Source organism: Balaenoptera ricei, chromosome 2 (genome assembly GCF_028023285.1).
Source record: "Balaenoptera ricei isolate mBalRic1 chromosome 2, mBalRic1.hap2, whole genome shotgun sequence".
Taxonomy (NCBI): domain Eukaryota; kingdom Metazoa; phylum Chordata; class Mammalia; order Artiodactyla; family Balaenopteridae; genus Balaenoptera; species Balaenoptera ricei.
The window spans coordinates 20397793-20422140 of record NC_082640.1 but is presented as its reverse complement, the minus strand read 5'-3'; the positions used below and the strand labels follow the sequence as shown (position 1 = coordinate 20422140).

Genomic DNA, 24348 nt, shown 5'->3' with positions numbered 1-24348 from the left:
TTGTGCCTTGGCAAGAGGTTACATGATGGATTTTAACGAAGTTCAGAACTGCACTGTCCAGTGTGGAAGCCTCGAGCCATAAATGGCTGTTGGGCACTTGAAATGTGCCAACTCCTGAAGGAGATGTGCTGGGAGTGTAACATATACACCAGATTTCAAAGACTTAGTGTGAAAAAAAGAGTGTAAATGATCTCGATAATAATTTTTATATTGATTAGGTATTGAAGGGACAATATTTTGGGTATATTGAGTTAAATCAATATATGATTAAAATTAATTCCACCTCTTGCACCTTTTCTAATGTGACCACAGGGAAATTTGAAATTACACATTGGCTTGCGTTATATTTCCGTGGGACAGTGCCAAGTCAGAAGGTTCACGTGATGGAGAGAAGTGTGTTACTTTGGGATTTCCTATTTATTTATGTATTTATTTATTTGGCTGCACCGGGTCTTGGTTGTGGCACGCAGGATCTAGTTCCCGGACCAGGGATCGAACCCGGGCCCCCTGCATTGGGAAGACAGAGTCTTAGCCACTGGACCACCAGGGAAGTCCCAGGATTTCCTTTTCAGATGCTAGAAAGTAAAGTAGATCCCTCTTTCCTGCTTTATTTCCTCATAGACATAAATTAAAACAGAGGGATAAACTTGGTGACATTTTATGGGCCTTTCTGGTCGTAGGTAGCAGACTGCCCTTGGAAGAACAAATCTGGTTTCTCCATTTAGCCTTGAACTTAGCACCTGAATGACTTGATGTGACTCAGGACCCTGCTTTTAAAAATATATCCTGTCTACCTCTCACTTTTTTCAGGATTAAATATGATGATCAATGTGACCAGACTTGGAAGTTTAAAGTATTAAGCGAATGCAGAGTAGCATCATCGTTATTTCTATTGTTGTAAAACCCAGATGCTGAATAGTTACAGGCTTCTTCAAGCAACCTGAAACAGATGTCGGCAACTTTACGTTCAATCCTTTTTGAAGTAAAGGGATGCAGAATAGGTAGACAATATAAGTCAGCCTTGTCCAGAATTAACAGTTTGTAAGAAAACTCTACTACTCATTACTTCTGCCTGACTGTAGACAAAAGCTTATAAAGATAAATTTGTGGGCTTCCCTGGTGGCGCAGTGGTTAAGAATCCACCTGCCAATGCAGGGGACACGGGTTTGAGCCCTGGTCCAGGAAGATCCCACATGCAGTGGAGCAACTAAGCCCATGCACCACAACTACTGAGCCTGTGCTCTAGAGCCACAACTACTGAAGCCCGTGTGCCACAACTACTCAAGCCCATGCTCCTAGAGTTCGTGCTCCGCAACAAGAGAAGCCACTGGGATGAGAAGCCCGTGCACCGCAACAAAGAGTAGCCCCCGCTCACTGCAACTAGAGAAGGCCCGCACACAGCAACGCAACTCAACGCAGCCAAAAACAAATAAATAAATAAATTTTAAAAAAGAAAAAAAAAAGATAAATTTCACTTGCTTGTTTTCACTTGCTTGCCTGGAAGAGGTGGTTACTCACCACTGCCTTTAAAAAACAAATTTATTGGAGTGAAAGTCACATGACATAAAATGGACCTTTTATTTTTTGGCTACACCACGGGGCGCGTGAGATCTTAGCTCCCCGACCAGGGATCGAACCCGTGCCCCCTGCAGTGGAAGTGTGGAGTCTTAACCACTGGACCGCCAGGGAATTCCCTAAAATGGACCATTTTAAAGTGAACGATTCAGTGTGAATTAGTGCATTCCCAATGTTGTACAAGCACCCCCTCTATCTAGTCCCAAAACATTTCCCGTGTGCATTTTTATAGCGATGACACTCCAGAATACCTTTGACAATAACTGTTTCTGTCTCTCCTTTTTTTTTTTTGGCCGCATTGCATGGCTTGTGGGATCTTAGTTCCCCGACCAGGGATCGAATCCGGGTCCACGGCAGTGAAAGCCCGAGTCTTAACCACTGGACCGCCAGGGAATTCCTGTATCTGTCTCTTTGATTTTTACAAATCATATTGATTTTTGTTTCCCTTTTCCTTGGATAGAGCCCGGAAGAGCATCCCCGACACGTATGCAGAGTACCTTATGGCCAATGGACTCATGACCCAGGAGGAGGTATCGGAGATCAAAGCCTCCTACTACGCGAAGTTAAATGGCCATTTAACTAACACGGCGCACTACAGCCCCCCTGCCACGAACCTGCAGGCCCACTGGCAGGGCCTGGTTCAGCCAGAAGCTTGCATCACCACCTGGAACACAGGTGTGCCCCTTGACCTCCTGCGGTTTATTGGCAGGAAGTCTGTGGAGGTGCCGGAGGAGCTCCAAATGCACAGTCACCTTCTGAAGATGCACGTGCAGGTAGGGAGCCCGGGAATCTCTGGGTATTGTTTGTCCATCTCTCACAGCAAGGAATTGGTGTTGGTCTGGTCTTGTTGGTTGGCTAATGCACCTGGCAAATATTTATTGTGAACCAATCCTAGCAGTGTTTTGGTACTGATCGTCAATTAACTCAAATTTTGTCTACTTCTATTTTTCCTCCACTTATTCTTTCAGTCATTCATTAATACATTATATATACAGGTACTGCATGCACATTATTAATAACACAGCCATACAGGAATGCCCTTTTTGGTTTTTCTGAGCAGTGAGCAGAAGACACTTTCATTTTGAGGAAGGTGGTCGGGGTTTGGCTTAAATAAAATAAATAAAAATCAGCACACGTACTCCCGAAAGGCAACCATTTACACCCTTAAGCATGTTGAGGTTTTACATGTTGTCTCATGTTAAGGATGGATTGACAAACTGTCATGGTTTGCCTGTGGTTTCCTGGAACGTGGGACTTTCGGCGCTAAAAGCAGGAGGAGAGCAAGGAGATATAGGTCTTCATCTTTCTTGAACTTGGATGAAGACACGATGAACTCTGGATTATTTTTAAAACACTAACTTCGTTTGTAAGTTTCTGTTATGGGTGTAGAGAGTATTAAAACAATCTGTGTACTCACCATCAGGCGGAAGACATAGAATATTACCAATGCCGTTCCTCTCTCCCCCTCCCTGATGTCTCCTCCTCCCATCCATCTGCCGCGTTAACTACTCGCCAGAGTGCCTGTTTGTTTTGCCTGCTTTCAAATGTCATGTACTTGCTGTCATACTCTGATGTTTCCTTCTGCAGTATCTGTTGTACTTAATGTTATGTTTTTGATTCTTAACCATTGTTGCCTTACATTTTTTGAACTCAGTGTGAAAAAGGATGGGAACTCTTAAAAGTTTCTTTTCCCCTCCCGTTCAATTTTACAGTCCAGAGTGGAGAAAGTGATGGATGGAACAAAGTTAGACTGGGCCACGGCAGAAGCTCTTGCCCTAGGCTCATTACTTGCTGAAGGTAAGACATTTCTGTGTAGCTGCACAACGGGTAGGGGGTGCTTTATATGACATTTCTTATATGTGACGCCTGCAGTTTTGAGTTACAACTACCTTGTATTGTTTTTATTGACTAGAGAGGTTCTCAAACGTGTTAGCTTTTCTTACCTGAAAACATTATTTAATCTTGGTATAAGTCATGTTGACAATCTTCATCAGCGAACAGACTATGGAAACAAAGGACTCAGTGCTGGATGTATTGGAAAGATACTTTCCTTTAAAAATTGTAGGACAAATGATGACTCTTCACTCTTAATTAGACTACGGAGTTTTGAATATAGGACAGGTATATTTTAAGAAGGATAATCTATTGTCCTAAGGACAGTTCTCAGGATGAGCCGATGTATAAGAATTCAGGGTCACCAGGCCTTACAGGCCTTATTATTACTTAGGTTATTCATGGGAATCTGGTTTTTTTCTTTTCCTTCTTGCTTGCTTTAAGGTTTTAATGTCCGTCTGAGTGGCCAAGATGTTGGCCGTGGAACTTTTAGCCAGAGGCACGCAATGGTTGTTTGCCAGAAGACCGATGACACCTATATCCCCCTGAACCATATGGACCCTAATCAAAAGGGGTTTCTAGAGGTAGGCTGTTTTATTATCTAGTATAAACCTCAGGTGCTGGTGATTATAGCTACAGTCTTCTTAGACCAACTAGAAACAGATGTCGGAAACTTTGGGTTCAGTCCGTTTTGAAATAAAGGTATGCCGACTGGGTAGACAATGCCAGTCTATGCACTTGGAGTGGAAGTAACAGACTAACGAGTAGACTAGAGCTGTTTTACTCTGGCTACTTATCTGTAATCATGTAAATGTCAAATGGGTGTTCATTTTGTCAATCCAAAATTGATTATATAACCTGCTCGTTGCTGAATTCATTAAAGTGAGTCGAAGATGTGGATAATAAGCCATTTCTTGCCAACTTAAAAAAAAAAAACCCACTGACTTAAGGTTACTTTATTCCCTAGGGTTTAGCGGGCTTGATGAATGTATCCATTGCCATGTATTTCTCTGTGCCAGTTGCTGAGTTAGATTCATCAGAGTCAAGAGCAGGGCCTGGGTCTTTTCATTTTTGTTTCTCCAACAACTAGCATAGTGCCTGGCACATGGAGTTTATGAAATTATCCTTTAAGGTACAATTAGTGGTGTGTCATCTTTTTTCCTACTCTAGCCATTTGTTTGAGAGTATTGGGTTCACTGATACTCTTTTTTTTTTTCAATAAATGTATTTATTTTATTTATTTATTTTTGGCTGTGTTGGGTCTTTGTTGCTGCGTGCGGGCTTTCTCTAGTTGTGGCGAGCAGGGGCTACTCTTTGTTGTGGTACGTGGGCTTCTCATTGTGGTGGCTTCTCTTGTTGCGGAGCATGGGCTCTAGGCGTGCAGGCTTCAGTAGTTGTGGCATGTGGGCTCAGTAGTTGTGGCTCACGGGCTCTAGAGCGCAGTCTCAGTAGTTGTGGCCCACAGGCTTAGTTGCTCTGCTGCATGTGGGACCTTCCCGGACCAGGGCTCGAACCCATGTCCCCTGCATTGACAGGCGGATTCTTAACTGCTGTGCCACCAGGGAAGCCCAATACTCAATATTTTTTTTAAAAATTCACTTTGTCGAAAGCAAGCTTCCAGGATAATTACTTAAAGGACATGCAGCTCATCTTTTCTTTAAGGTAGTCTAAAATCCCCTCCTTGATCAGTATCTAGACTGGTGACCTAGATACTGAAACATTTCATATTTTCCCCACCCAATGTCTTTTATTGATTTGTGATTTGATATATAGTATCAATTAATTTTGAATATTGCTATTTAGAAAGCCCCAAGTAAACGTCTCACATCTGTTATGGGGATGCTGTCAAAGATTTCATTTATTATCTAACACCTTGTCCTTTATATGAAGACCCTGGGGGGGACTCCTGCTTGATCTTGGTATTGAGAGTAGTCGTAGTTCCCTGAGCAGTGGCTCGTCTTTATTGTGTGTACGTCGAAAATTCTGCAACCGATCAACCTTCCCTTATCAATAATGGCTTCTGGGAAGGGGTAGAGGCCATGGCAGCCTCAAGAAAGCAGGTTACCAGGTTGTATGTTTTCCCCAACCCTGTTGGGTGTGTCAATCTATTTATTTTCTTTCTGTCCACCTACTTTTTTTTTTTGGCTGCACAGCGCGGCATGTGGGATCTTAGTTCCCCGACCAGGGATTGAACCCATGCCCCCTGCAAAAGAAGCATGATGTCCTAACCACAGGACCACCAGGGACTTCCCTGTCCACTTACATTTAAACTATAATTTTGTGTATTATCTATATTTACAGGCCATCTTAAATAATTTTTGGAATAAATGAAAGCATTAATAGATTCAACAAATTAATGTCGATAAGGGTATACAAGTATATGAAGTACAATAGGAGAAGGGGCAGCTAGGTTACTTGGGGATTAAAAGGAAGAGCTTTAGAGAGGAGGCCAGATTTGAGCTGGGACTTGAGGGACATTTGGAATTGCCTAATCTAGTAAATGTAGGTGGACACAGTAGTGCATACATAAGCTGTGAAGTAAGAGGCCCTGACCTCATGCTCAGGGAACTACATATAGCTTCATGTGACTGGAGTTTAAGCTGCAAAGTGGATACAGAAGTAAAAGAAGAGACGGGCCAGTCAGGACTACCCACGTTGTGAAAGACTTTGAGTGTTATGTAAAGAGAAACCATGGAGGAATTTTGAACAGGTGATCAGTTTTCCATGTTAGAAAGAGCACTCCTGATGATACTTTGGAAGCCTGAGCTGAAGAAGGGTGAGACTTAGGACAATTTCTAAGGAGGCTTCTCAGTCATCTAGGCAGGAAATCCTGGAGCTGTGAATTAGGGCAATAGCAGTGCAGAGGGGAGATGGGACCAAGATTTGAGAACTAGTCAGAAAACAACAGCTATCGGACTCGGTGGTAGGTGTAGGGAGTGAAGAAGACCAGTCCTGGTTATCTCCTAGCTCCCTGACTAGGGCAGCTGGCATATGATGATGGCATTTACCCAAATAAAGAGTAAGAGAGGGCTTCCCTGGTGGCGCAGTGGTTGAGAATCTGCCTGCCAATGCAGGGGACACGGGTTCGAGCCCTGGTCTGGGAAGATCCCACATGCCGCGGAGCGACTAGACCCGTGAGCCACAACTACTGAGCCTGCGCGTCTGGAGCCTGTGCTCTGCAACAAGAGAGGCCGCGATAGTGAGAGGCCCGCGCACCGCGATGAAGAGTGGCCCCCGCTCGCCACAACTAGAGAAAGCCCTCGCACAGAAACGAAGACCCAACACAGCCCAAAATAAATAAATAAATAAAAATTTAAAAAAAAAAAAAAAAAGAGTAAGAGAGAGGAACAGGTGTGGTAAGGAAAGATGATGGACTAAGTTTTGGACATTAAACTTTGACATAGATATTTCAGGTAATTAGATATGTATGTCTGGAGTTAATGAAGGAATCTGGTCTTGGATGTCTATTTGGAAGTCATCAGGGTGCAGGAGTGTTTGAAACCACAGGGGTGGGAGAATCTCTCTGAGAGAGAGCAGAATAACAGATAGGGTTCTGGGAAAAACAACTTTTTTTTTATTTTTTTAAATTTAAAAAAAAATTTTTTTTAATTTTTATTTTATTTATTTATTTTTTATTATTATTTTTAAATTGGTGAGTGACTATTTTTTTATTTTTTTATTTTATTATTTTTTTTGGCTGTGTTGGGTCTTCGTTTCTGTGCAAGGGCTTTCTCTAGTAGTGGCAAGTGGAGGCCACTCTTCATCGCGGTGCGCGGGTCTCTCACTGTCGCGGCCTCTCTTGTTGCGGAGCACAGGCTCCAGACGCGCAGGCTCAGTAGTTGTGGCTCACGGGCCCAGTTGCTCTGTGGCATGTGGGATCTTCCCAGACCAGGGCTCGAACCCGTGTCCCCTGCATTGGCAGGCAGATTCTCAACCGCTGCACCACCAGGGAAGCCCGGAAAAACAACTTTTAAAGGGCTGGCAGAGGAAGCATTTTCCCAAAAGAGCATCCAGAAAGGCAGGAGGAGAACTTAGAGTCCCTGTGTCATCGAACTTAAGGAGGGAGGAATCTGAAAAGAGGAAGATTAACATGGCCATTGGATTTAGCAACTGGAAGGTCAAGGTTGACCTCCTCTAGAGCTATTTCTGTGGAGTGAGGAGAGCAGAAGCTAGATTGTACTAGTTGAAGGGTAGACAGGGGTTTAGGAGGTAGAGACAACTAGATTAGATAATTCTTTCTAGAAGCCTGACTCTTAAAGGAAGCAGGAGCCAGAGAGCACTGGCCAGGGGAATATTCCTTGTTTTTTTTTTTTTTTTTTTTTTTTTAATTTATTTTTTTGGCCGCACCGTGTGGCATGCGGTATCTTAGTTCCCCGACCAGGGATCGAACCCGTGCCCCCTGCATTGGGAGCACAGAGTCTTAACCACTGGACCCCCAGGGAGGTCCTTTCCTGTTTTATTTTTAAGCTTTTGATTGTTCATTTGCCGAGAGGAGAAAGCCAGTGAGGAGAGGTTCAGAAAAAAGGAGTTTGGTGATGAGCCGAGTGAAGAAGCAGAGAAAAGGTTTGGATTAGAATATGAGTGGGTGTGTCAGCCTTGGGTAAGAAGAGAGATAGGGAATGAGGTGAAGACGCAGAGGTGCAAGAAAAGCACTCAGTTCAAATCCCGTTGACAACAGACTCATGGATCTGAGAAATATAGTGTCTCTTTTCAAGTTAATGTCTTGTAAAGATCATAATTGAAATCAAATAGAAATCAGGAAAGGTAAACTATGCATAATCCCGCCATACTAATACATTATCTGTTTTCATTTTTTGTTGTTGTCATTGAGTGCTTATCCGTATGAATCATGCATTTTTATGGTTGTAATCATAGTAGAGATGAAATTTTTTTCCAGAGTTTTTTTTTATTAAAAGCTTTATTGAGATAAAACTCATAGAATTCAACGTTTCAATGTGTACAATTAAGTGGTTTTCAGTGTATGCAGTGGTGCAACCGTCACCATTATCTAATTTTAGAACATTTTCATCACCCTAAAAGAAAACCATACTTATTAGCAGTCACACCCCATTCCTTCCTTCCCTCAGCCCCTGAAACCCACTAATCTACTTTCTGTTTATATTGATTTATCTATTTTGGCCTTTTTATATAAACAGACTCATAAATATGTGGCTTCTTTCACTTAGCATTGTGTTTTCAAGGTCCATCCATGTTGTAGCATGTGTCAGTATTTTATCCCTTTTTGTTGCCAAGTACTATTCTATAAATATGTAACTTAAGGACTTCCCTGGTGGTTCAGTGGTTAGGACTCCATGCTGCCACTGCAGGGGACGTGGGTTTGATCCCTGGTTGGGGAAGATCCCATATGCCTCGCAGCATGGCCAAAAAATTATAAAAAAGTAACTTAAAATTTTTTTTAGAAAAATGTTGAAACAAACACAAAATTACAAAAAAGTTAGATGTATAACGCAAAAGGAACTTTTTCTCATTCTGAGACATTCGAGCCATCCAGATGGAAACATCAGGTTGCCAGCCTGATGCCCTACGTGTGTATTTCCTACAAACTAGGTCGTTCTCCTACATTACCCCAATGCAACCATCCAAGTCAGGAAGTTAACACTGAGACATGAAGACATCTGGTCCACAAACCCAGTTCAGAGTTGTGCTGCCTTGAACTGTCACATCTCTTTAGCCTCTTCAGAGATGTAATTTTATGTTCTGCTTTTTTAATCTTAACATATGGTGATGATTCTTTTGCTTTATCATGCAAACAGGATATTAGAAAAATGGATTCCGAAAGGTAGGCCTTTTTCAAGTAACTTTCCCCCCCTTTTTTTGTTTGTTTGTTTGTTTTTAATTAATTTTTATTGGAGTATGGTTGCTTTACAATGTTGTGTTAGCCTCCACTGCACAAGAAGATGAATCAGCCATACACATACAGATATCCCCTCCCTTTTGGACTTCCCTCCCATTTAGGTTACCACAGTGCATTAGGTAGAGTTCCCTGTGCTATGCAGTATGTTCTCATTAGTTGTCTATTTTATACATAGTACCAATAATGTATATGTGTCAATCCCAGTCTCCCAATTCCTCCCTCTCCACCTCTTTCCCCCGTGGTATCCATACATTTGTTCTCTACGTCTATGTCTCTATTTCTGCTTTGCAAATAAGATCATCTATACCATTTTTCTAGATTTTAAAAAATATTTATTTATTTATTTTTGACTGCATCAGGTCTTAGTTGCAGCACATGGGCTCTTCGTTACAGCGCACGGGCTTCTCTCTAGTTGTGGAGCGTGGACTCTAGAGCGCAGGCTCAGTAGTTGCGGCACGAGGGCTTAGTTGCCCCATGGCGTGTGGGATCTTAGTTCTCCGACTAGGGATCGAACCCACGTCCCCTGCATTGGATGGCAGATTTTTAACCACCAGGGAAGTCCCTCCCCCCCACTTTGTTTTGTGACGTTTTTTAAAAAGCTCTTATGACACCGTTTTACTCTCAGCTTCAAAGGTGGGGCATCTGAGAAGTTAATTTTGCTTCTCCTTCAAGAAAATCTTTAATGCCCATATTCCAACCTTTTGTATGTCTTCCTCTGTTTGCCCCAACTTTTCCCACACACATCACTCATGGAGAGCAGGAGATGTCCTCTCCCAAAGGGATGCGGGGATGAATGAAAGCACAGCTGCCCTCACGGCCCTCCTCCCTTTTGAGCAGTTGGTACCAATATGATGCTTTACCTTTACAGATTCACATCCCATCTTCCCTGCATGACGGTTCTGTTCTCCTCCTTTGCCCTAGGTAAGCAACAGCCCACTGTCGGAAGAGGCCGTCTTGGGATTTGAGTATGGGATGAGCATCGAAAGCCCTAACCTACTGCCCCTCTGGGAGGCTCAGTTTGGCGATTTCTTCAACGGTGCTCAGATCATCTTTGACACGTTCATCTCTGGAGGTTGGTGTTGGCCTATGGGTGTGTAGTGGACGTGTGGCATCAGCCTCACGGGGACAAATGACGGAAAAGGGGACATAACTGCTTATGAGACCCCTGTGTACCACGGCATCCCCCCACTCCGAGAGTTGGGAGCCTGTTCTGTCATCCACTGGGGCATGGCAGCTATCAGGCAGTTAAATAAGCTGCTAGGAAGAGCATGTAAGTCCTCTGTCAGCAGGAGGGCTGTGTCTCCTGGGGAATGTGCTTAGCTGTAGTGAATGGTGCAATGAAAATGGTTTGGGGGGTCCAGCAACAAACTAACACGTGTCTCACTGCCCAGTCGCCCCGGGCTGTCCTGCACCTGCGTTGTAGCGTTCTTACTCCCACTGCTGCTTTGCAGGTGAGGCCAAGTGGCTCCTCCAAAGCGGCATCGTGGTCCTCCTTCCTCACGGGTACGACGGGGCTGGACCAGAGCACTCATCTTGTCGAATAGAGCGTTTCTTGCAGGTATGTCCACTGCCTTCTGGATTCCACGAAATGTTTCCCTGCTTTCTAGGTGCTTTGAAATAGAACTGCCTCCTGCAAATACCTAATGTGAACCTTGGACTATAAGACATTGTAGTATTTGAATGAAACAGATTTAATGCAATGTCAATCAATATTCCTTGGAAATGTGATGCCTCAAGCATGTTAGTGTCACGGTTTTACGGCAATGAAAGTGCTTCTTTTTTTTTTTTTTTTTTTTTTAATATTTATTTATTTAGGCTGTGCCGGGAGTTAGTTGCAGCATGTGGGGTTTTTAGTTGCAGCATGCAGGATCTTTAGTTGCAGCATGCGGGCTCAGTTGCGGCATGCGTGCGGGATCTAGTTCCCCGACCAGGGGTGGAACCTGTGCCCCCTGAACTGGGAGTGTGGAGTCTTACCCACTGGACCACTCAGGGAAGTCCCTGAAAGTGCTTCTTATGCAGCAAATATCAGTAGTTTCTGAGTCAAGCTGATCATCGGAGTCATCTAGGGGCTTTTTATAAGCAGAGATACAGGGACCAACCCCAGATCTAAATAGTGATAGTATTTTTATAAAATGATTCGTGACCATTAAAAAATGTTAAACAACAACTCAGAAATTACCATTGTTATCTTTTGGTAAGAATCATTACCAATGCCTCTTTATGCATATTTCTAATATCTTATTATGAAAAATTTCAAACATACAAAAAAGTTGAAAAAACTTTACAGAGAATATTCATATGCCCACTTGCTACATTCTACCATTAATATTTTATTATATTTGTTTTATCATGTTTCTATTCATCTGCCATCCCTCTGTCTATCCATAAATCCATATAATTTTTGGATGCATTTGAAAGTAAATGGAGACATCAGTACACATCACCCTAAGTACATAAATATCATTAATTATCTTAGCATACAGGCAGATAAAATATATAGAAAGGTGATAGATTACTGGATAGGTAGATAGAACAGTAGCTAGATAAATGGATATAACTGGTTGGTTGGTAGATAATGACAGAGAAATCATTTCATAAAAATTAGATTACAGAAATAAATTGGAGGTAAATTAAAGAACTAGCTGTGAAATACAAAACTACAGTTTTTCAAAGAAATGTAGGAAATGAGCATGCAAGAGATATAGTTTGGGAGTCATCAGTTTCTAGATGATATTTAAAGTCATGAGACTGGATGAAATTATCAAAAGAATGAGTACAGTTAGAGAAAGAAGTTGCCCCCAAACTGAGCCCTGGGATAGACCAACAGTTAGAGGCTGCAGGGAAGGAGAACATAGGAGGCTGAGAAGGAGCAACCAGTGAGGCTGGAGGAAGGTCCTAGAAAGCAAGTGAAGGACACATGTTAAGAAGGAGGACGTATCAAGGCCAATCAGGATAGGACTGAGAATTAGCCGTTGGATTTAGCAATAAAGGGTTCATTTGGTGGTTGGTAACTGCGGTTTGTTTAGGTGGAGTGGTATTAGGAATATATGGAAGGAGGAAAGTTTAACTCTTTTGAAAAGTTTTGCTGCAAATAGAACAGGGAAGTGGGAAATTTGCACCAAGAGACGTTCTTTTTGCTTTTGTTTTAAAGATAGGAGAAATAACAGCATGTTTGTATGCTGATAGGAATGATCCAGTAGAGAAGAAAATATTGACGTAGGAGAGAGAGTAGAATGACTGGAGTGATTGCCTTGAGAGACCAGGATGGGCTGGTGTCCACTGCACAAGGGATTGGATCAGCTCTAGACAGCAGCATGGCAGGTTCATCTATGGTAATAACCAGAGGCAGAGAATATGGTGCAGATGATAGAACATGGTAGATGTTGTGGTGAAGGTCTGAGGAGATACTCTTGGGTCATTAGCTGAGAATGATGATGGAGGAGGAGATCCTGGGTTAAAGCTGTGAAATAGTCATCTGGAAGAGGAGGAGAATGAGTGAATTAGGGAAATAGAAGATAATAGTCTAAGAGCATTGAGGGCCGACTTAAGATTCTTGGTCAAGATTTTAAAGTGAGATCCATCAGTGTGATTGTGTGTTTTCTCCAGCTTCATTCCCTGCATAGGTGCAGAAATGGGACAGATGGAAAGTTGAGATTAACTCGGCTTGTGGTTTGGAGTGAAAAAATGTCAAGGGAGTTAAGGGTGTATGCCAAAGAATGATTGTAATGATTGACTATGGAATTTAGCTTAAGTAAGGAGGAGGGAGGAGATGTGAAGGGTGAAGGCCAGTGAAAAGGTGATAGGATCAGTATGTTGGTGGTATTGATGAGGCTGAAGGATTGATGGAGTCAAAGTGTTAAAGGGAATTGAGCTAAAAAGGTAGGAAGTGGTGGTCAGAGTGGAATGGATAAAGTAGAGCTTATGGAGAGATCCCTGTCATTGAAACCAGGATGTAGCCATGGAAATGGGTTGTTGAGGTAGGATGGAGGACAGAGTGATTGGAGGACAGGAGTTCAAGGAACCAAGTTGCCAGGGTTTTGAAAGGATCATCTACATATGCATTAAAATTACCAAGTCCATGTTAATAATTTTCTCAGACCTACTTCATAGGATTACTGTGAGGCGTAAAGAGTCAATATATGTAAATGCTTAGAACAGTAATCGACATTTATATGTTTGCTGTTTATTATTTTTATTATTATCGTTTCGTGTGCTTGCACTGGGATTACCTCAAGCTCTTTGTTTACACTACTAATTTTATCTTTAGCCCTGCAAAAGAATTAATATCGATAGGTAAAGTGAAGAGTGTTTGCTGTTTATATAAGCACTTGCTTACTTCATCTTCTTTCATTGTGATTATCTCAAGCTCTTTGTTCATGCCATTTCTTTTTTGTCCTGTCTGTTCTGCTTCTTGATGTTTCTTATTTATTTATTAGATTTGTAATGGTAGAGTTTGGTTCTCACTTGGTTTTCTTGGCATTGCACTCACCTTTCTTATCTAATTCTATTGTGTTATCTTTAAGACTATCTGCCCTTTAAAACATTGTTGTTTTTTAAAATTGTGGTAAGAACACTTAACATGAGGCCTACCCTCTTAACAGATTTTTAAGTGTGCATTGCAATACTGTTGACTGTAGCTACTATGTTGTACAGCAGATCTCTAGAACTTATTCATCTTACATAACTGAAACCTTATACCCCTTGACTAGCAACTCTCCATTTCCCCTTCCCCGCCCCTGGCAGCCACTGCTCTGCTTTCTGCTTCTATGAGTTTGACTATTTTAGATGGTTCATATAACTGGAATTGTGCAGTATCTGTATTTCACTTAGCATAATGTCCTCAAAGCTCATCTGTGTAACTGCAAATTGCAGGATTTCCTTCCTTGAATAGGCTGAGTAATATTACATATATAGATAAATATACCTATATACCACATACCACATTTCCTTTATCCATTCATCCGTAGATGAACATTTAGGTTGTTTCCACATCTTGGCTATCATGAGTAGTGTTGCAATGAACATGGGAGTGCTAATACCTCTTTGAGATCCTGATTTAAGTTATTTTGGTTAAATACTCAGAAGTGGGATTTCTGGCTCATACAGTAATTCCATTATTGATTTTTTAAGGAGCCTCCATGCTGTTTTCCGTAGTGACTATACCAATTTACTTTCCTACCAACAGTGTACAAGGGCTCCCTTTTCTCCACATCCTTGCCAATACTTATGTCTTTTGTTAAAATTGGCTGCCTTTTGCCTGCTATGTTCCTTTCTTTTTGTGCCCCCCACCCCTTATAAAAAGTTATAAGGGGCTGTAGAATATTTACATTGTTGCTATATCATTTTATTTCATCTTGTCTTTGATTATTTAGGGCAATCCTTCAAAACCCTTATAGTTTCCCTGAGGGGGTGTGGGTGAATTCCCCTTAATTTTCCTTCCCATTTGGTACCAATTTACCTTCTTAGAACAACAGTTGAGAATAGTCTCCAGTACATGAAGCCTGAGGACATGGCGCGGGAGGACATAGCTCTGCTCGACAGAAGGTTTTTCTTGCTAAATTCCGGTGTCCCTTCTGAGATTCAATAGCTAAGCCCATACAAGGGTCCACTCCCTGGTCAGGGCTGTGTATCCCTTCCATGGGCCTCTCTTTCCTTGGCATGTCCTGGCCCTGGAAGTGGCAAGCCTGGCAGCCCCATCTGCCTCCACTGAATTCTGCAGGGGCTTCAGCCCTAGATTTTGCCTTTATTTCCCCACAGTGCCACTCACACCCTGTCACCAAATTGGAGGAGCCCAGTAAAAATCTGAGGATTTTGTCAACTCACTTACTTTCCTCTGTACTGCTTCTTGATCAGGTTAGGAGCCATGCCTCAAGTTTCTGTCCCAGCAGGATCTTCTGAGATTTCATTCCTTGCCCTCAGTTTTTCAACCTCGTTAGCTGTTCTTGTTCTTGTCTCTAAAACAAACTATACTTACATTTATCCCATCAGGAGAGTGAGATTCGGATTGTGCATCCTTCCAACATCTTCACTCCACGGTCATCAGCATCTGTATTTTTCAAAAAGTCTCCTCCAGATGCTTCTTTTTTTTAAATTTTAAATTTTAATTTTTTTTGGTCATGCCACACAGCTTGTGCGATCTTAGTTCCCTGACCAGGGATAGAACTCGGGCCCTTGGCAGTGAAAGCTCCAAGTCCCAACCACTGGACCACCAGGGAAGTCCCCACCTCCACATGCTTTCTGCAGTCAGCTGTGTTTGGAAAGAACCACATTAAAACACACAGACTTGGCCGATGGGGAGCCATCAGACTTCTCCTCTGGTGAATTCTTCACAGGTCATAAATTTACCTTCTGGGCTTTTTCTATAATGAAGAGCCACATCTCTTCTCCTGTTCATCGAGAGCCCCGTGTCCCCCATAGGATAGCCTGTGCCCTTAGGATGGAGTGAGATGACCCGACTGTCTGCTCCTTCCTCTCACTTCCCTCCCAGATGTGTGACAGCGTGGAGGAGGGCGTGGACGGAGATACCGTGAACATGTGCATGGCTCACCCCTCCACGCCCGCCCAGTACTTTCATCTGCTACGGAGACAGATGGTCCGGAACTTCAGGAAGCCCCTCATCCTTGCTTCTCCGAAGATGTTGCTCAGACTCCCTGTAAGTAGAAAAAGCTGGTTATTAGTCTTTTTCCTCCTGTCATTTTTTTTCCCCTGCATTTTCATCTCTTTTCTGTATCTGATTGTAGATGCAAATGACAGAAGCATCTCTTTGGTTTTAGTTGGCCATGCTGCTTTGTCTCTCTCTTTCTCTCTTTTTTTTAACCTTTCAAGAATAATTAGAAATCTAAGTCGCTCTCAGTTTCATTGTCATGAAGGACAGGCATAGCAAATATTATAACCCTGGCATCCCAGTCTGAGCAGAAATAATCTTTTAGGAAAAGTTTCAATGTCCAAATGGTCTCAGCACTGCTGTGTTGATAGTTGCAAGTTGGGAGTTGAAATTACTTTGATGAAAATGAGTGGTTTTATTCATTGACTTTTATTTAGACTTTTTCTGTTAAATGATTTATCACCGGTAGACTCCATTTCAAACATTGTAACAATATAGCTTATCACTACCTGGCTTTACAAGAGTATATTTTCTCTTGGTTTACCGGAACTAAGTGTTAAGCGCACATGTTGTTTTAAATCACACAAATATGCTAGTTTTCAAGTGGCAGAGTTCAAGATAAGAAACACTGCTAAGCATATATTTATCCCACCTGCTATAATTTTTTTCAGTTTTGTATGAGAGTCTGAATTAGGATTAACATTCGAAAAACCTTTGCATTTATTTGGATGCCACTGCTGAGGTGAACTAAGTCGTTTAGGACTTGGCTGTTTGAGATGATCTTGTGCTTCTCACAAAGGTTAGAGAACGTGTATTTGGAAGTGAGGGGTGTTGAGGGAAGCTGCCAGTGATTTGCCTTCACCGGTTGCCTCTTTTGGAGTTTCTAGCATTTGGAGGGGAGTAAGGTGACCCTTGTTCTCACAGTCGGTCAAGGGTACTTGAGTGATCCCAGAGTGAGCGCCCCCTTAAATTTTGCTCTCCAGGCCCCTCACCTGTCTCACCCCAGCCTCAGGGGTCAATAATGAGGAAATGCACTTCAAGCTCTTTCACCAATGACTGAAAGTTCATTTGTTTGGTCTGCTTATTCTCTCTGTGAACAACCTTGTGAATTTTGAGATGGTTTCATGGGCATCATGGGACATTCAAGACAAACAAATTCAGTCCCTTTACACCATCTTTCTGATGGGGCTGTCTTGACACCGATATTTTGAAAGAGCGATGTGAAAGGAGCCAAGTCAAAATGTAAAGTTACTGTAATTTTGCTCTGGGTCTTAGCTGCGGCATGTGGGATCTAGTTCCCTGACCAGGGATCGAACCCGCGCCCCCTGCATTGGAAGGCAGAGTCTTAACCACTGGAACACCAGGGAATTCCTGATCTGGGATTCTTGAACCCAACTTTCATTGTATCCCTAACGTTGTCACCTGCTCTCTTAATCATAACTAAAAGGAGTACAATGATATTAAATATAATGCATGTATATTATTAGGTATTGAGTGAACTATTAGAAGTTTTGTTGAGAATTTCTTTTGCTGTTTGTAACTGAAAATGAGTTCATTTTCTGGCCCTAATGCTCCACCCCTCTCCCCAAGTCTAATATACAACTTATTAAATAAGTGAAGCCTTCCTTGGGGAGCTTAAAAAATATCAACAGCTATCTTATAGACTTTCAAGTGAAAAACTACTCTTATTAAGTAGTCAAATATTTTCATTAAACATGTAAGTCCTTTTGTTAATGGAAAGTCAGTACAACCAGTATTGAATTCTGATTTCTTCCTGAAAATTGGATTATTGGTACAAGTGATCTAGCAGAATATAAATAGCCAGCCTTCTCTATCCATGGCCCACTCAGAGATGACTTGCCATGTAGCAAACATGACTCAGGGGTACAGGGAGTTTGTCTGTCAAGTGGTACCAAAATCCCACCCCAGTTTCCCACCTAACTCTGAACTCTGAACTCTGAACCTTTTGATTCCTGCTGTAGGAAGTGGGGACTGACAAAAGGCTCTGGTTCAGAAGGGAGAAAGATTGCCTCTATCACACATTATTTACTAATAAGCATAGCTGAATAGCTAATATTAATTTTTTAGGTTATATACAGTATTCCAGCATCAGTATGGCTGCCCTCAATGGCCTAGTCTAAATGTCATATACCCATTTGGGACTAGACTATAGGGAAACTAACTAGGTGATAGCAAAATGGATCAAATCCCTCACCTTGGCTTCATCAGTTTTCTACTTTAAGTTCTTTGCAACAAGTATTTATTTGCCGCACCACGCAGCTTGTAGGATCTTTGTTCCCCGACCAGGGATTGAACCTGGGCCCTCAGCAGTGAAAGCACTGAGTCCTCACCACTGGACTGCCAGGGAATTCCCAAGTATTTTTTTAAATTGGGCTCAGTAATAAAATTTCTTTTCATCGTGGAAATATTCATATGTTGTTCCTACTTGTTCTGTTTCGTTTATAAATTATAGTCAAAATCCTAAAGACAGAAATAATTGCCCTAACTCAGCTATTCCAGTTCACAATATAAATTCTATAAAATGTTGTTTCTGATTCCAAAAAGTTAAGGTGTAGTTTTTATTGATGATACAGTTGAGTCATCACACTGCAATTTTTTTTTTTTTTGGCTGCGTTGGGTCTTCGTTGCGGTGCACGGGCTTCTAATTGCGGTGGCTTCTCTTGTTGTGGAGCACGGGCTCTAGGCGCATGGGCTCAGTAGTTGTGGCTCTTGGGCTCTAGAGCACAGGCTCAGTAGTTGTGGTTCACGGGCTTAGTTGTTCTGCAGCATGTGGGATCTTCCTGGACCAGGGCTCGAACCTGTGTCCCTTGCACTGGCAGGCATATTCTCAACCACTGTGCCACCAGGGAAGTCCCACACACTGGAATTTTGACTGTTAAAATTTATTGTGGCACCAGACAAAAGGCAATCTTATGTAACCTCAGAAAAATAATTTTATTCTGAAGTATACAGAACAGATACTTTTGGGAAAGATATTTTGTTTATTAGTACATATGTTTACTTATAGTCCCAGGAGAGAATTTTGATACTAGTTCTTGGGAAAGATCCCTGATAAGTAAAAGCATCTTCAGGTCCATTCCCTTGGTTGATAGATTTGTGGCTTTTTTCTCCCCCTCCCCCTCCTTAGGCAGCTGTGTCAACTCTTCAAGAAATGGCTCCAGGAACAGCATTCAAACCAGTCATTGGTGATTCATCTGTGGATCCAAAAAAGTAATCTGATGTGGAGCTCTGTTTTCATACTCTGCAGTAGATTTGTAGTGAGTGGGAAAACTAGTTCATGTTGAGCGAACCAAGCGACCCAAATCTTCTCTATCCTTATATAAGTCCTTTAAGTTCATGGGGTAGGAGTTAGAATATGCACAGAAGAGTGAATTTTGGGGGCATATGTTGCTCAAGAAGGTTGGCCAGGGCATAGCATGACTGAACCCCACTACAACGCCCCCGCTGCTTCAGTGGTGTAGCATTTAAATCTCTGTGGTCTCCTGCTTTCTTCTGCCACAGTTCTTACTTGAAGATATTCCTCCCCCGCCTCACTGTCCCTTTTCTACCCAACAGGGTTAAGAGTTTAGTGTTCTGCTGCGGCAAACATTTCTATGCCCTGCTGAAGCAAAGAGAATCTTTGGAGGCCAGGAAGCATGACTTTGCTATCATCCGAATGGAAGAACTCTGCCCTTTCCCACTGGATTCATTGCAGGAAGAGATGAGCAAATACAAACATGTTAGAGGTAAAGGGTCCTTCTTATTACCTGAAGTTACCTGAAACCTATTTGAACTATCTCAAATAAAAAGATGGTATGGGAGCAGTGAGAGTTATTAGAAAGTTGAATCTCATGGAATCTGGAGATATGAAAGTAATACAACTGAAGCCAATGTCTCCATGTCTTTTTTGGTGTCCCTTTGGGTGTCCGTTTCACTCGCCCCCGCTTTCGTATAAGACAGCGAATTTCTTGAGTTTGGAGGGAATCAGTGCTATACAGTCGTTTATGATACATCTGGTATAATTGTAAAAGATGAGCCTTTTCAACAGATGGAGCTGGCATGATTAGATATCTATGTGCACCTTATACAGAAATTAACTCAAAGTTGATCATAGACCTCAATGTAAAACTATAAAACTTCTAGAAGGAAGTGGATGAAAATCTTCCTGACCTTGGGTTAGGCAAGAAGTTCTTAGACATAACACCAAAAGCACGTTCCAGAAAAGAAAAAGTAGATTTTACCAAAATGAAAAACTTTTGCACTGCGAAAGGCACTGCAAAGAATATAAAAAAGAGAAGCCACAAACTGGGAGAAAATATCTGTAAAAGCATATCTGACAAAGGACTCTCCAGAATGTTTAAAGAGCTCTGAAAACTCAACAGTGAGAAAACGTATAATCCAGTTTTTCAAAAGGTGCAAAAGAATTGAACAGTCATTTTACCGAAGAACCAGATGGCAAATACCCATATGAGAGGATCATCAACATGATTAGTGATAGGGAAATGCAAATTAAGCCAAAATGAGATATGGCCACATACCTGTTAGAAGGGCTAAAATGAAAACAAAACAATATCAAGGACTGATCAGGATGCAGAGCAACCGGGACCCTCATTCACTGCTGGTGGGAATGCAAACTCGTACAGCCACTCTGGAAAACAGTTTTGTCAGTTTCTCTTGCAGTTACACACAGTTTCCTTACCACCCAGCAGTCCCACTCCTAGGTATTTACTCAAGAGAGGAAAAATCCATATGAGAATATTTATAGTGGCTTTATTCATAATTGCCCCAAGCTGGAAGCAACCAAAACATCCTTCAACTGGTGAATGAAGAAACAATCTCATTGTGCATCCCTACAATATCATGCTCCTTAACAATAAAAGAGAGTGAACTATTGCTATCGGCAGAATCACTGATGGATTTTGCTAATTCACAGAAGCCAAAACCAAAAGGCTGTGTACTGTGTGATTCCACTTACCTGATGCTCTGGAAAAGGCAAAACTTCGGGGATAGAGAAAAGATCAGTGGTTGCCAGAGGTTGGGGGTGGGAGGAAGAGCTGAGTACAAAGGGGCAGGATGAGGGACTATTTGGGGTTTAGAGAATTGTTCTGTATCATGATTGTGGTGATGGACACATGACTATGCATTTCTCAAAAAAAAAAAAGACAACACTGTGCCATATTGGAAAGGTAATAATATATTTACTTGAGGATATATGTGTGTGTGTGTGTGTGTGTGTGTATGTATATATATGTATATGGATATATGTAACTATGTACCTTTCCTTTACACTGGAAAGGTAATAATATATTTACTTGAGGATATATGTGTGTGTGTGTGTGTGTGTGTATGTATATATATGTATATGTATATATATGTAACTATGTATGTATATGTGTATATATACATATGTAACATGTATAGTATACGTATGTGTATGTATGTGCACACACATACATATATAGTGTGTCTGTGTGTGTAGTATGCTGTATATATTTACTTGAGGTACTGAGATGAACTTTCTTCTTTCATAGATTTTATTTGGAGTCAGGAGGAGCCTCAGAACATGGGTCCTTGGTTTTTTGTTTCTCCAAGGTTTGAAAAGCAACTGGCCTGCAAGGTGACAGCTCTTTCTCTTTTGCAGTGTTTTTTGTGTGTCCCTTTTCTCCTATTGGAGTGCCAACAAATAGGTTTATCCCCTATTATCAGTCCAAAGCTTCTAAAGATAAACTAAAGTATAAAACCTAGTTTTAGGCTCCTGTTTCAGACTAAACTGCTGAGTGTTTAGCAAGCTGTATATGTGTACCTACTAGTATCATGTTAAAAAAAAAAACAAAAACAATGATTATACTCGAAAAGGTAGAAGACCTACCTGTCGTCTACCTTTCCCATTAGCCTACTCAGCATTCTTGTCCCAAAGGCCGGTATCCACGCCCCGGGGGAGGAGAGCGATGAGCCGGCTGGTTTTATAATAACACTTATTCCAGGCCCACCTGCAAAGCTGGTAGATGTCGGAGGCCAAATTCTTTGTTATGTTTTAGGAAGAGGAAAACAAGGAGAAGAACAGTTGTGCTTCTGTTTATCTTTCTATTCTGCTTTGATTAAAACTCAGGTCACTTAATACCAGTTTACAGCACTCAAATCATTTTCACCTGTAAATAGTTCTAATTTAGGAAACTCTACAGCTAAAACCAACTCTACAGCTAAAACCAACCAATCTGTCCTAAGAATAGGACAGATTCCAGAATATGTCTCACCTTATCATGCCTGGAATTTAGTTTTCAGTTGTGACATAGATCTCCCTGCAATCTATTTTATGTAACACATTATTTTCCAAAAAGGTGATTTCTAGTTAAACAACTTTAACAGAGAAATACATGCACGTCCCTGGGCGAGCTAAGCAGAGCTCTGATCTAGTCCAAATGTCATTGTATTTCTTTTCTGCTCCAACGCTAGCTCCGTCTGGTGAGCCGACCCGCGTTGCCGGTACCTGCTGTAGGAATCAGCAGCGTTCATCTACAGCAGCATGAAGAAGTCCTCGCCAAGACCTTCACCCAATGATGCCCTTCGAAGAAACACTACCTCCTTGTAAGAAAACTGCCATAAAAAGAAAGGCTCGCCTCCTCCACTCTCTCCTCCTTCCATTAGGTGCCACAAAAAGAATGTATTCCTCGAAGATGTTGGGATTGATGAGGACAGAGGAGAGGTTAATCTAGAATACATGGAACAGCCAAAGGAATTGTTCATCAAGACGTGAATCCCACAAGTCACTTTCGTCCTTAGAAGTACCATAGTGTTATATTTTGTCAGACCTGTGTGGGTTGTAGAGCTAGGTCCTTATCCGGATGTTTCCAGACTCGACTCTTTCTAGTTAACTGGATATACCCAGGAAAAGTTCTTGAGTCTGAACTTATAGCTGCATAGGGATTACCTCAACATTACCTCCCTATTTTCTTGACGCATGTGACTTTCATGAATTTTCCCTTTTTTATTCAAAGTCCTTGACTACCTATATTTTCAATTTATGTCATCTCTGGTACTGCTTTCCAGCCACTGTGAAAAGTGTTTCACCAAACACTATAGCAAAACTGTATTATTCCTGATTTGTGTTCTTCAAGATCACTATTTTACCCATTATCCTTAAATATAGGTCTTATTAAATATAAACCTCCGGGTGTATGATCCTTTAGCACAGTATTATTAAGCTGAGTTATAGTTACGATGAAATTGATTTGTGGTCTACTTTGCCATAGTATCTTTTTTTTTTCCCTTAAATTGTTCTTGCCGCGATACCTTAATATTTTTAATTAACTCTGGGTGTCTGATATGGGGATTTCAGCCCCTGGTTGATCATCAGCCTTGCCTCTAAAAATCCCTGCTGTCATATGATGTTAATTTGTGATACTTAAGGATCACTTTAACTTTGATAGCGGGAACTTCCCAACATCAGGCACTTTCTGGATTTCTAGAGGTCACCAACCCACTCCCTTATTCTGAAATTAAGCTTATAACTGGAAGTATAACTAAATATCAGCAAACTGTGTACATTTACATGGCTTGGTGCTGCAGAGCACTACCATGTACCATTCTCATGCTGGGACACTGTTTTTCTCAGAAATGGGGGAAGTACTGGGGCCCTGTAACACCCTCTCCACTTTTACTGGCAACTTTTAATGTCTTTCAGAATCAATGTATAGGTTGTTCTGGCCACAGCAGTAGATTCGTGATTCACATCTTAAACGTGTACATTAGTGTACTGATTTACCGTTTCTGTAATATTCACATCCCTTTTATTCCTATACAAGTGAATGCTTTCTTCCTTCGCCAAGCCTTATAAATCATGTAACTTAGTGCAAGCCTTATAAATCATGTAACTTAGTGCCACGCATGTCAACCAGTAAAATTACAAAGGTCTGTTTAATGAGATCGGTTATCAGTGTTGTATATTGAACTAGAAAGAAAATAAAAGCACAGTGTCATTTGTTTTTCAGATCTCTCTGTTTCTTGAGTTAAAACATTTCAAAAGTCTGAGCACAAAATGAGATGGAAAACCAGATTTTTTTTTTAGTTGAGATCTCTCCAGATTTCTAACTTTACACCTCACGAGTCTGTTTCCTGTTACATCTCCAACTTGAGCCCTGAAATGTCTTCTGTATCTTAACCTTACTCTCAATCACCACTGCAACGTGGATCAGCATTTTGAATTACCTTGCAGGAAGAGGCCATTTGAAGAATAACAAATCAAATACTCACATAATAAAGAATGGGATAAATATATTATATCAGTAATAAAGTAAAATATTTTAAAAATTGATAATGTGGTATTAATATCCCATTAATATAAATCTATGCTAGAAGCACAGAGTCTGAACCACTGGACCGCCAGGGAAGTCCCCCAAGTTTTCTTTTTTATAAGAGCAATTTTGCTCAGTTTTCCTATATTTTCCATACACATACTGTAAGC

At 41.4% G+C, this 24348-nt stretch overlaps 1 protein-coding gene across 1 annotated transcript in view; it reads left to right on the top strand.

Annotated features, from left to right (window-relative positions):
* Positions 1–23874, top strand: part of DHTKD1 (dehydrogenase E1 and transketolase domain containing 1) — a 51529-nt gene extending 27655 nt beyond the window's left edge. Inside the window, exons 8-17 of the mRNA XM_059912087.1 lie at positions 2036–2348; positions 3288–3372; positions 3853–3992; positions 10205–10355; positions 10735–10841; positions 15771–15935; positions 19036–19118; positions 19464–19633; positions 21419–21504; positions 22341–23874. Coding sequence (XP_059768070.1) covers positions 2036–2348; positions 3288–3372; positions 3853–3992; positions 10205–10355; positions 10735–10841; positions 15771–15935; positions 19036–19118; positions 19464–19633; positions 21419–21504; positions 22341–22445 — 1405 coding nt within the window. The 3' untranslated portion in view covers positions 22446–23874. The remainder of the gene's footprint in view (positions 1–2035; positions 2349–3287; positions 3373–3852; positions 3993–10204; positions 10356–10734; positions 10842–15770; positions 15936–19035; positions 19119–19463; positions 19634–21418; positions 21505–22340) is intronic.
* The last annotated feature ends 474 nt before the right edge of the window (positions 23875–24348 follow it).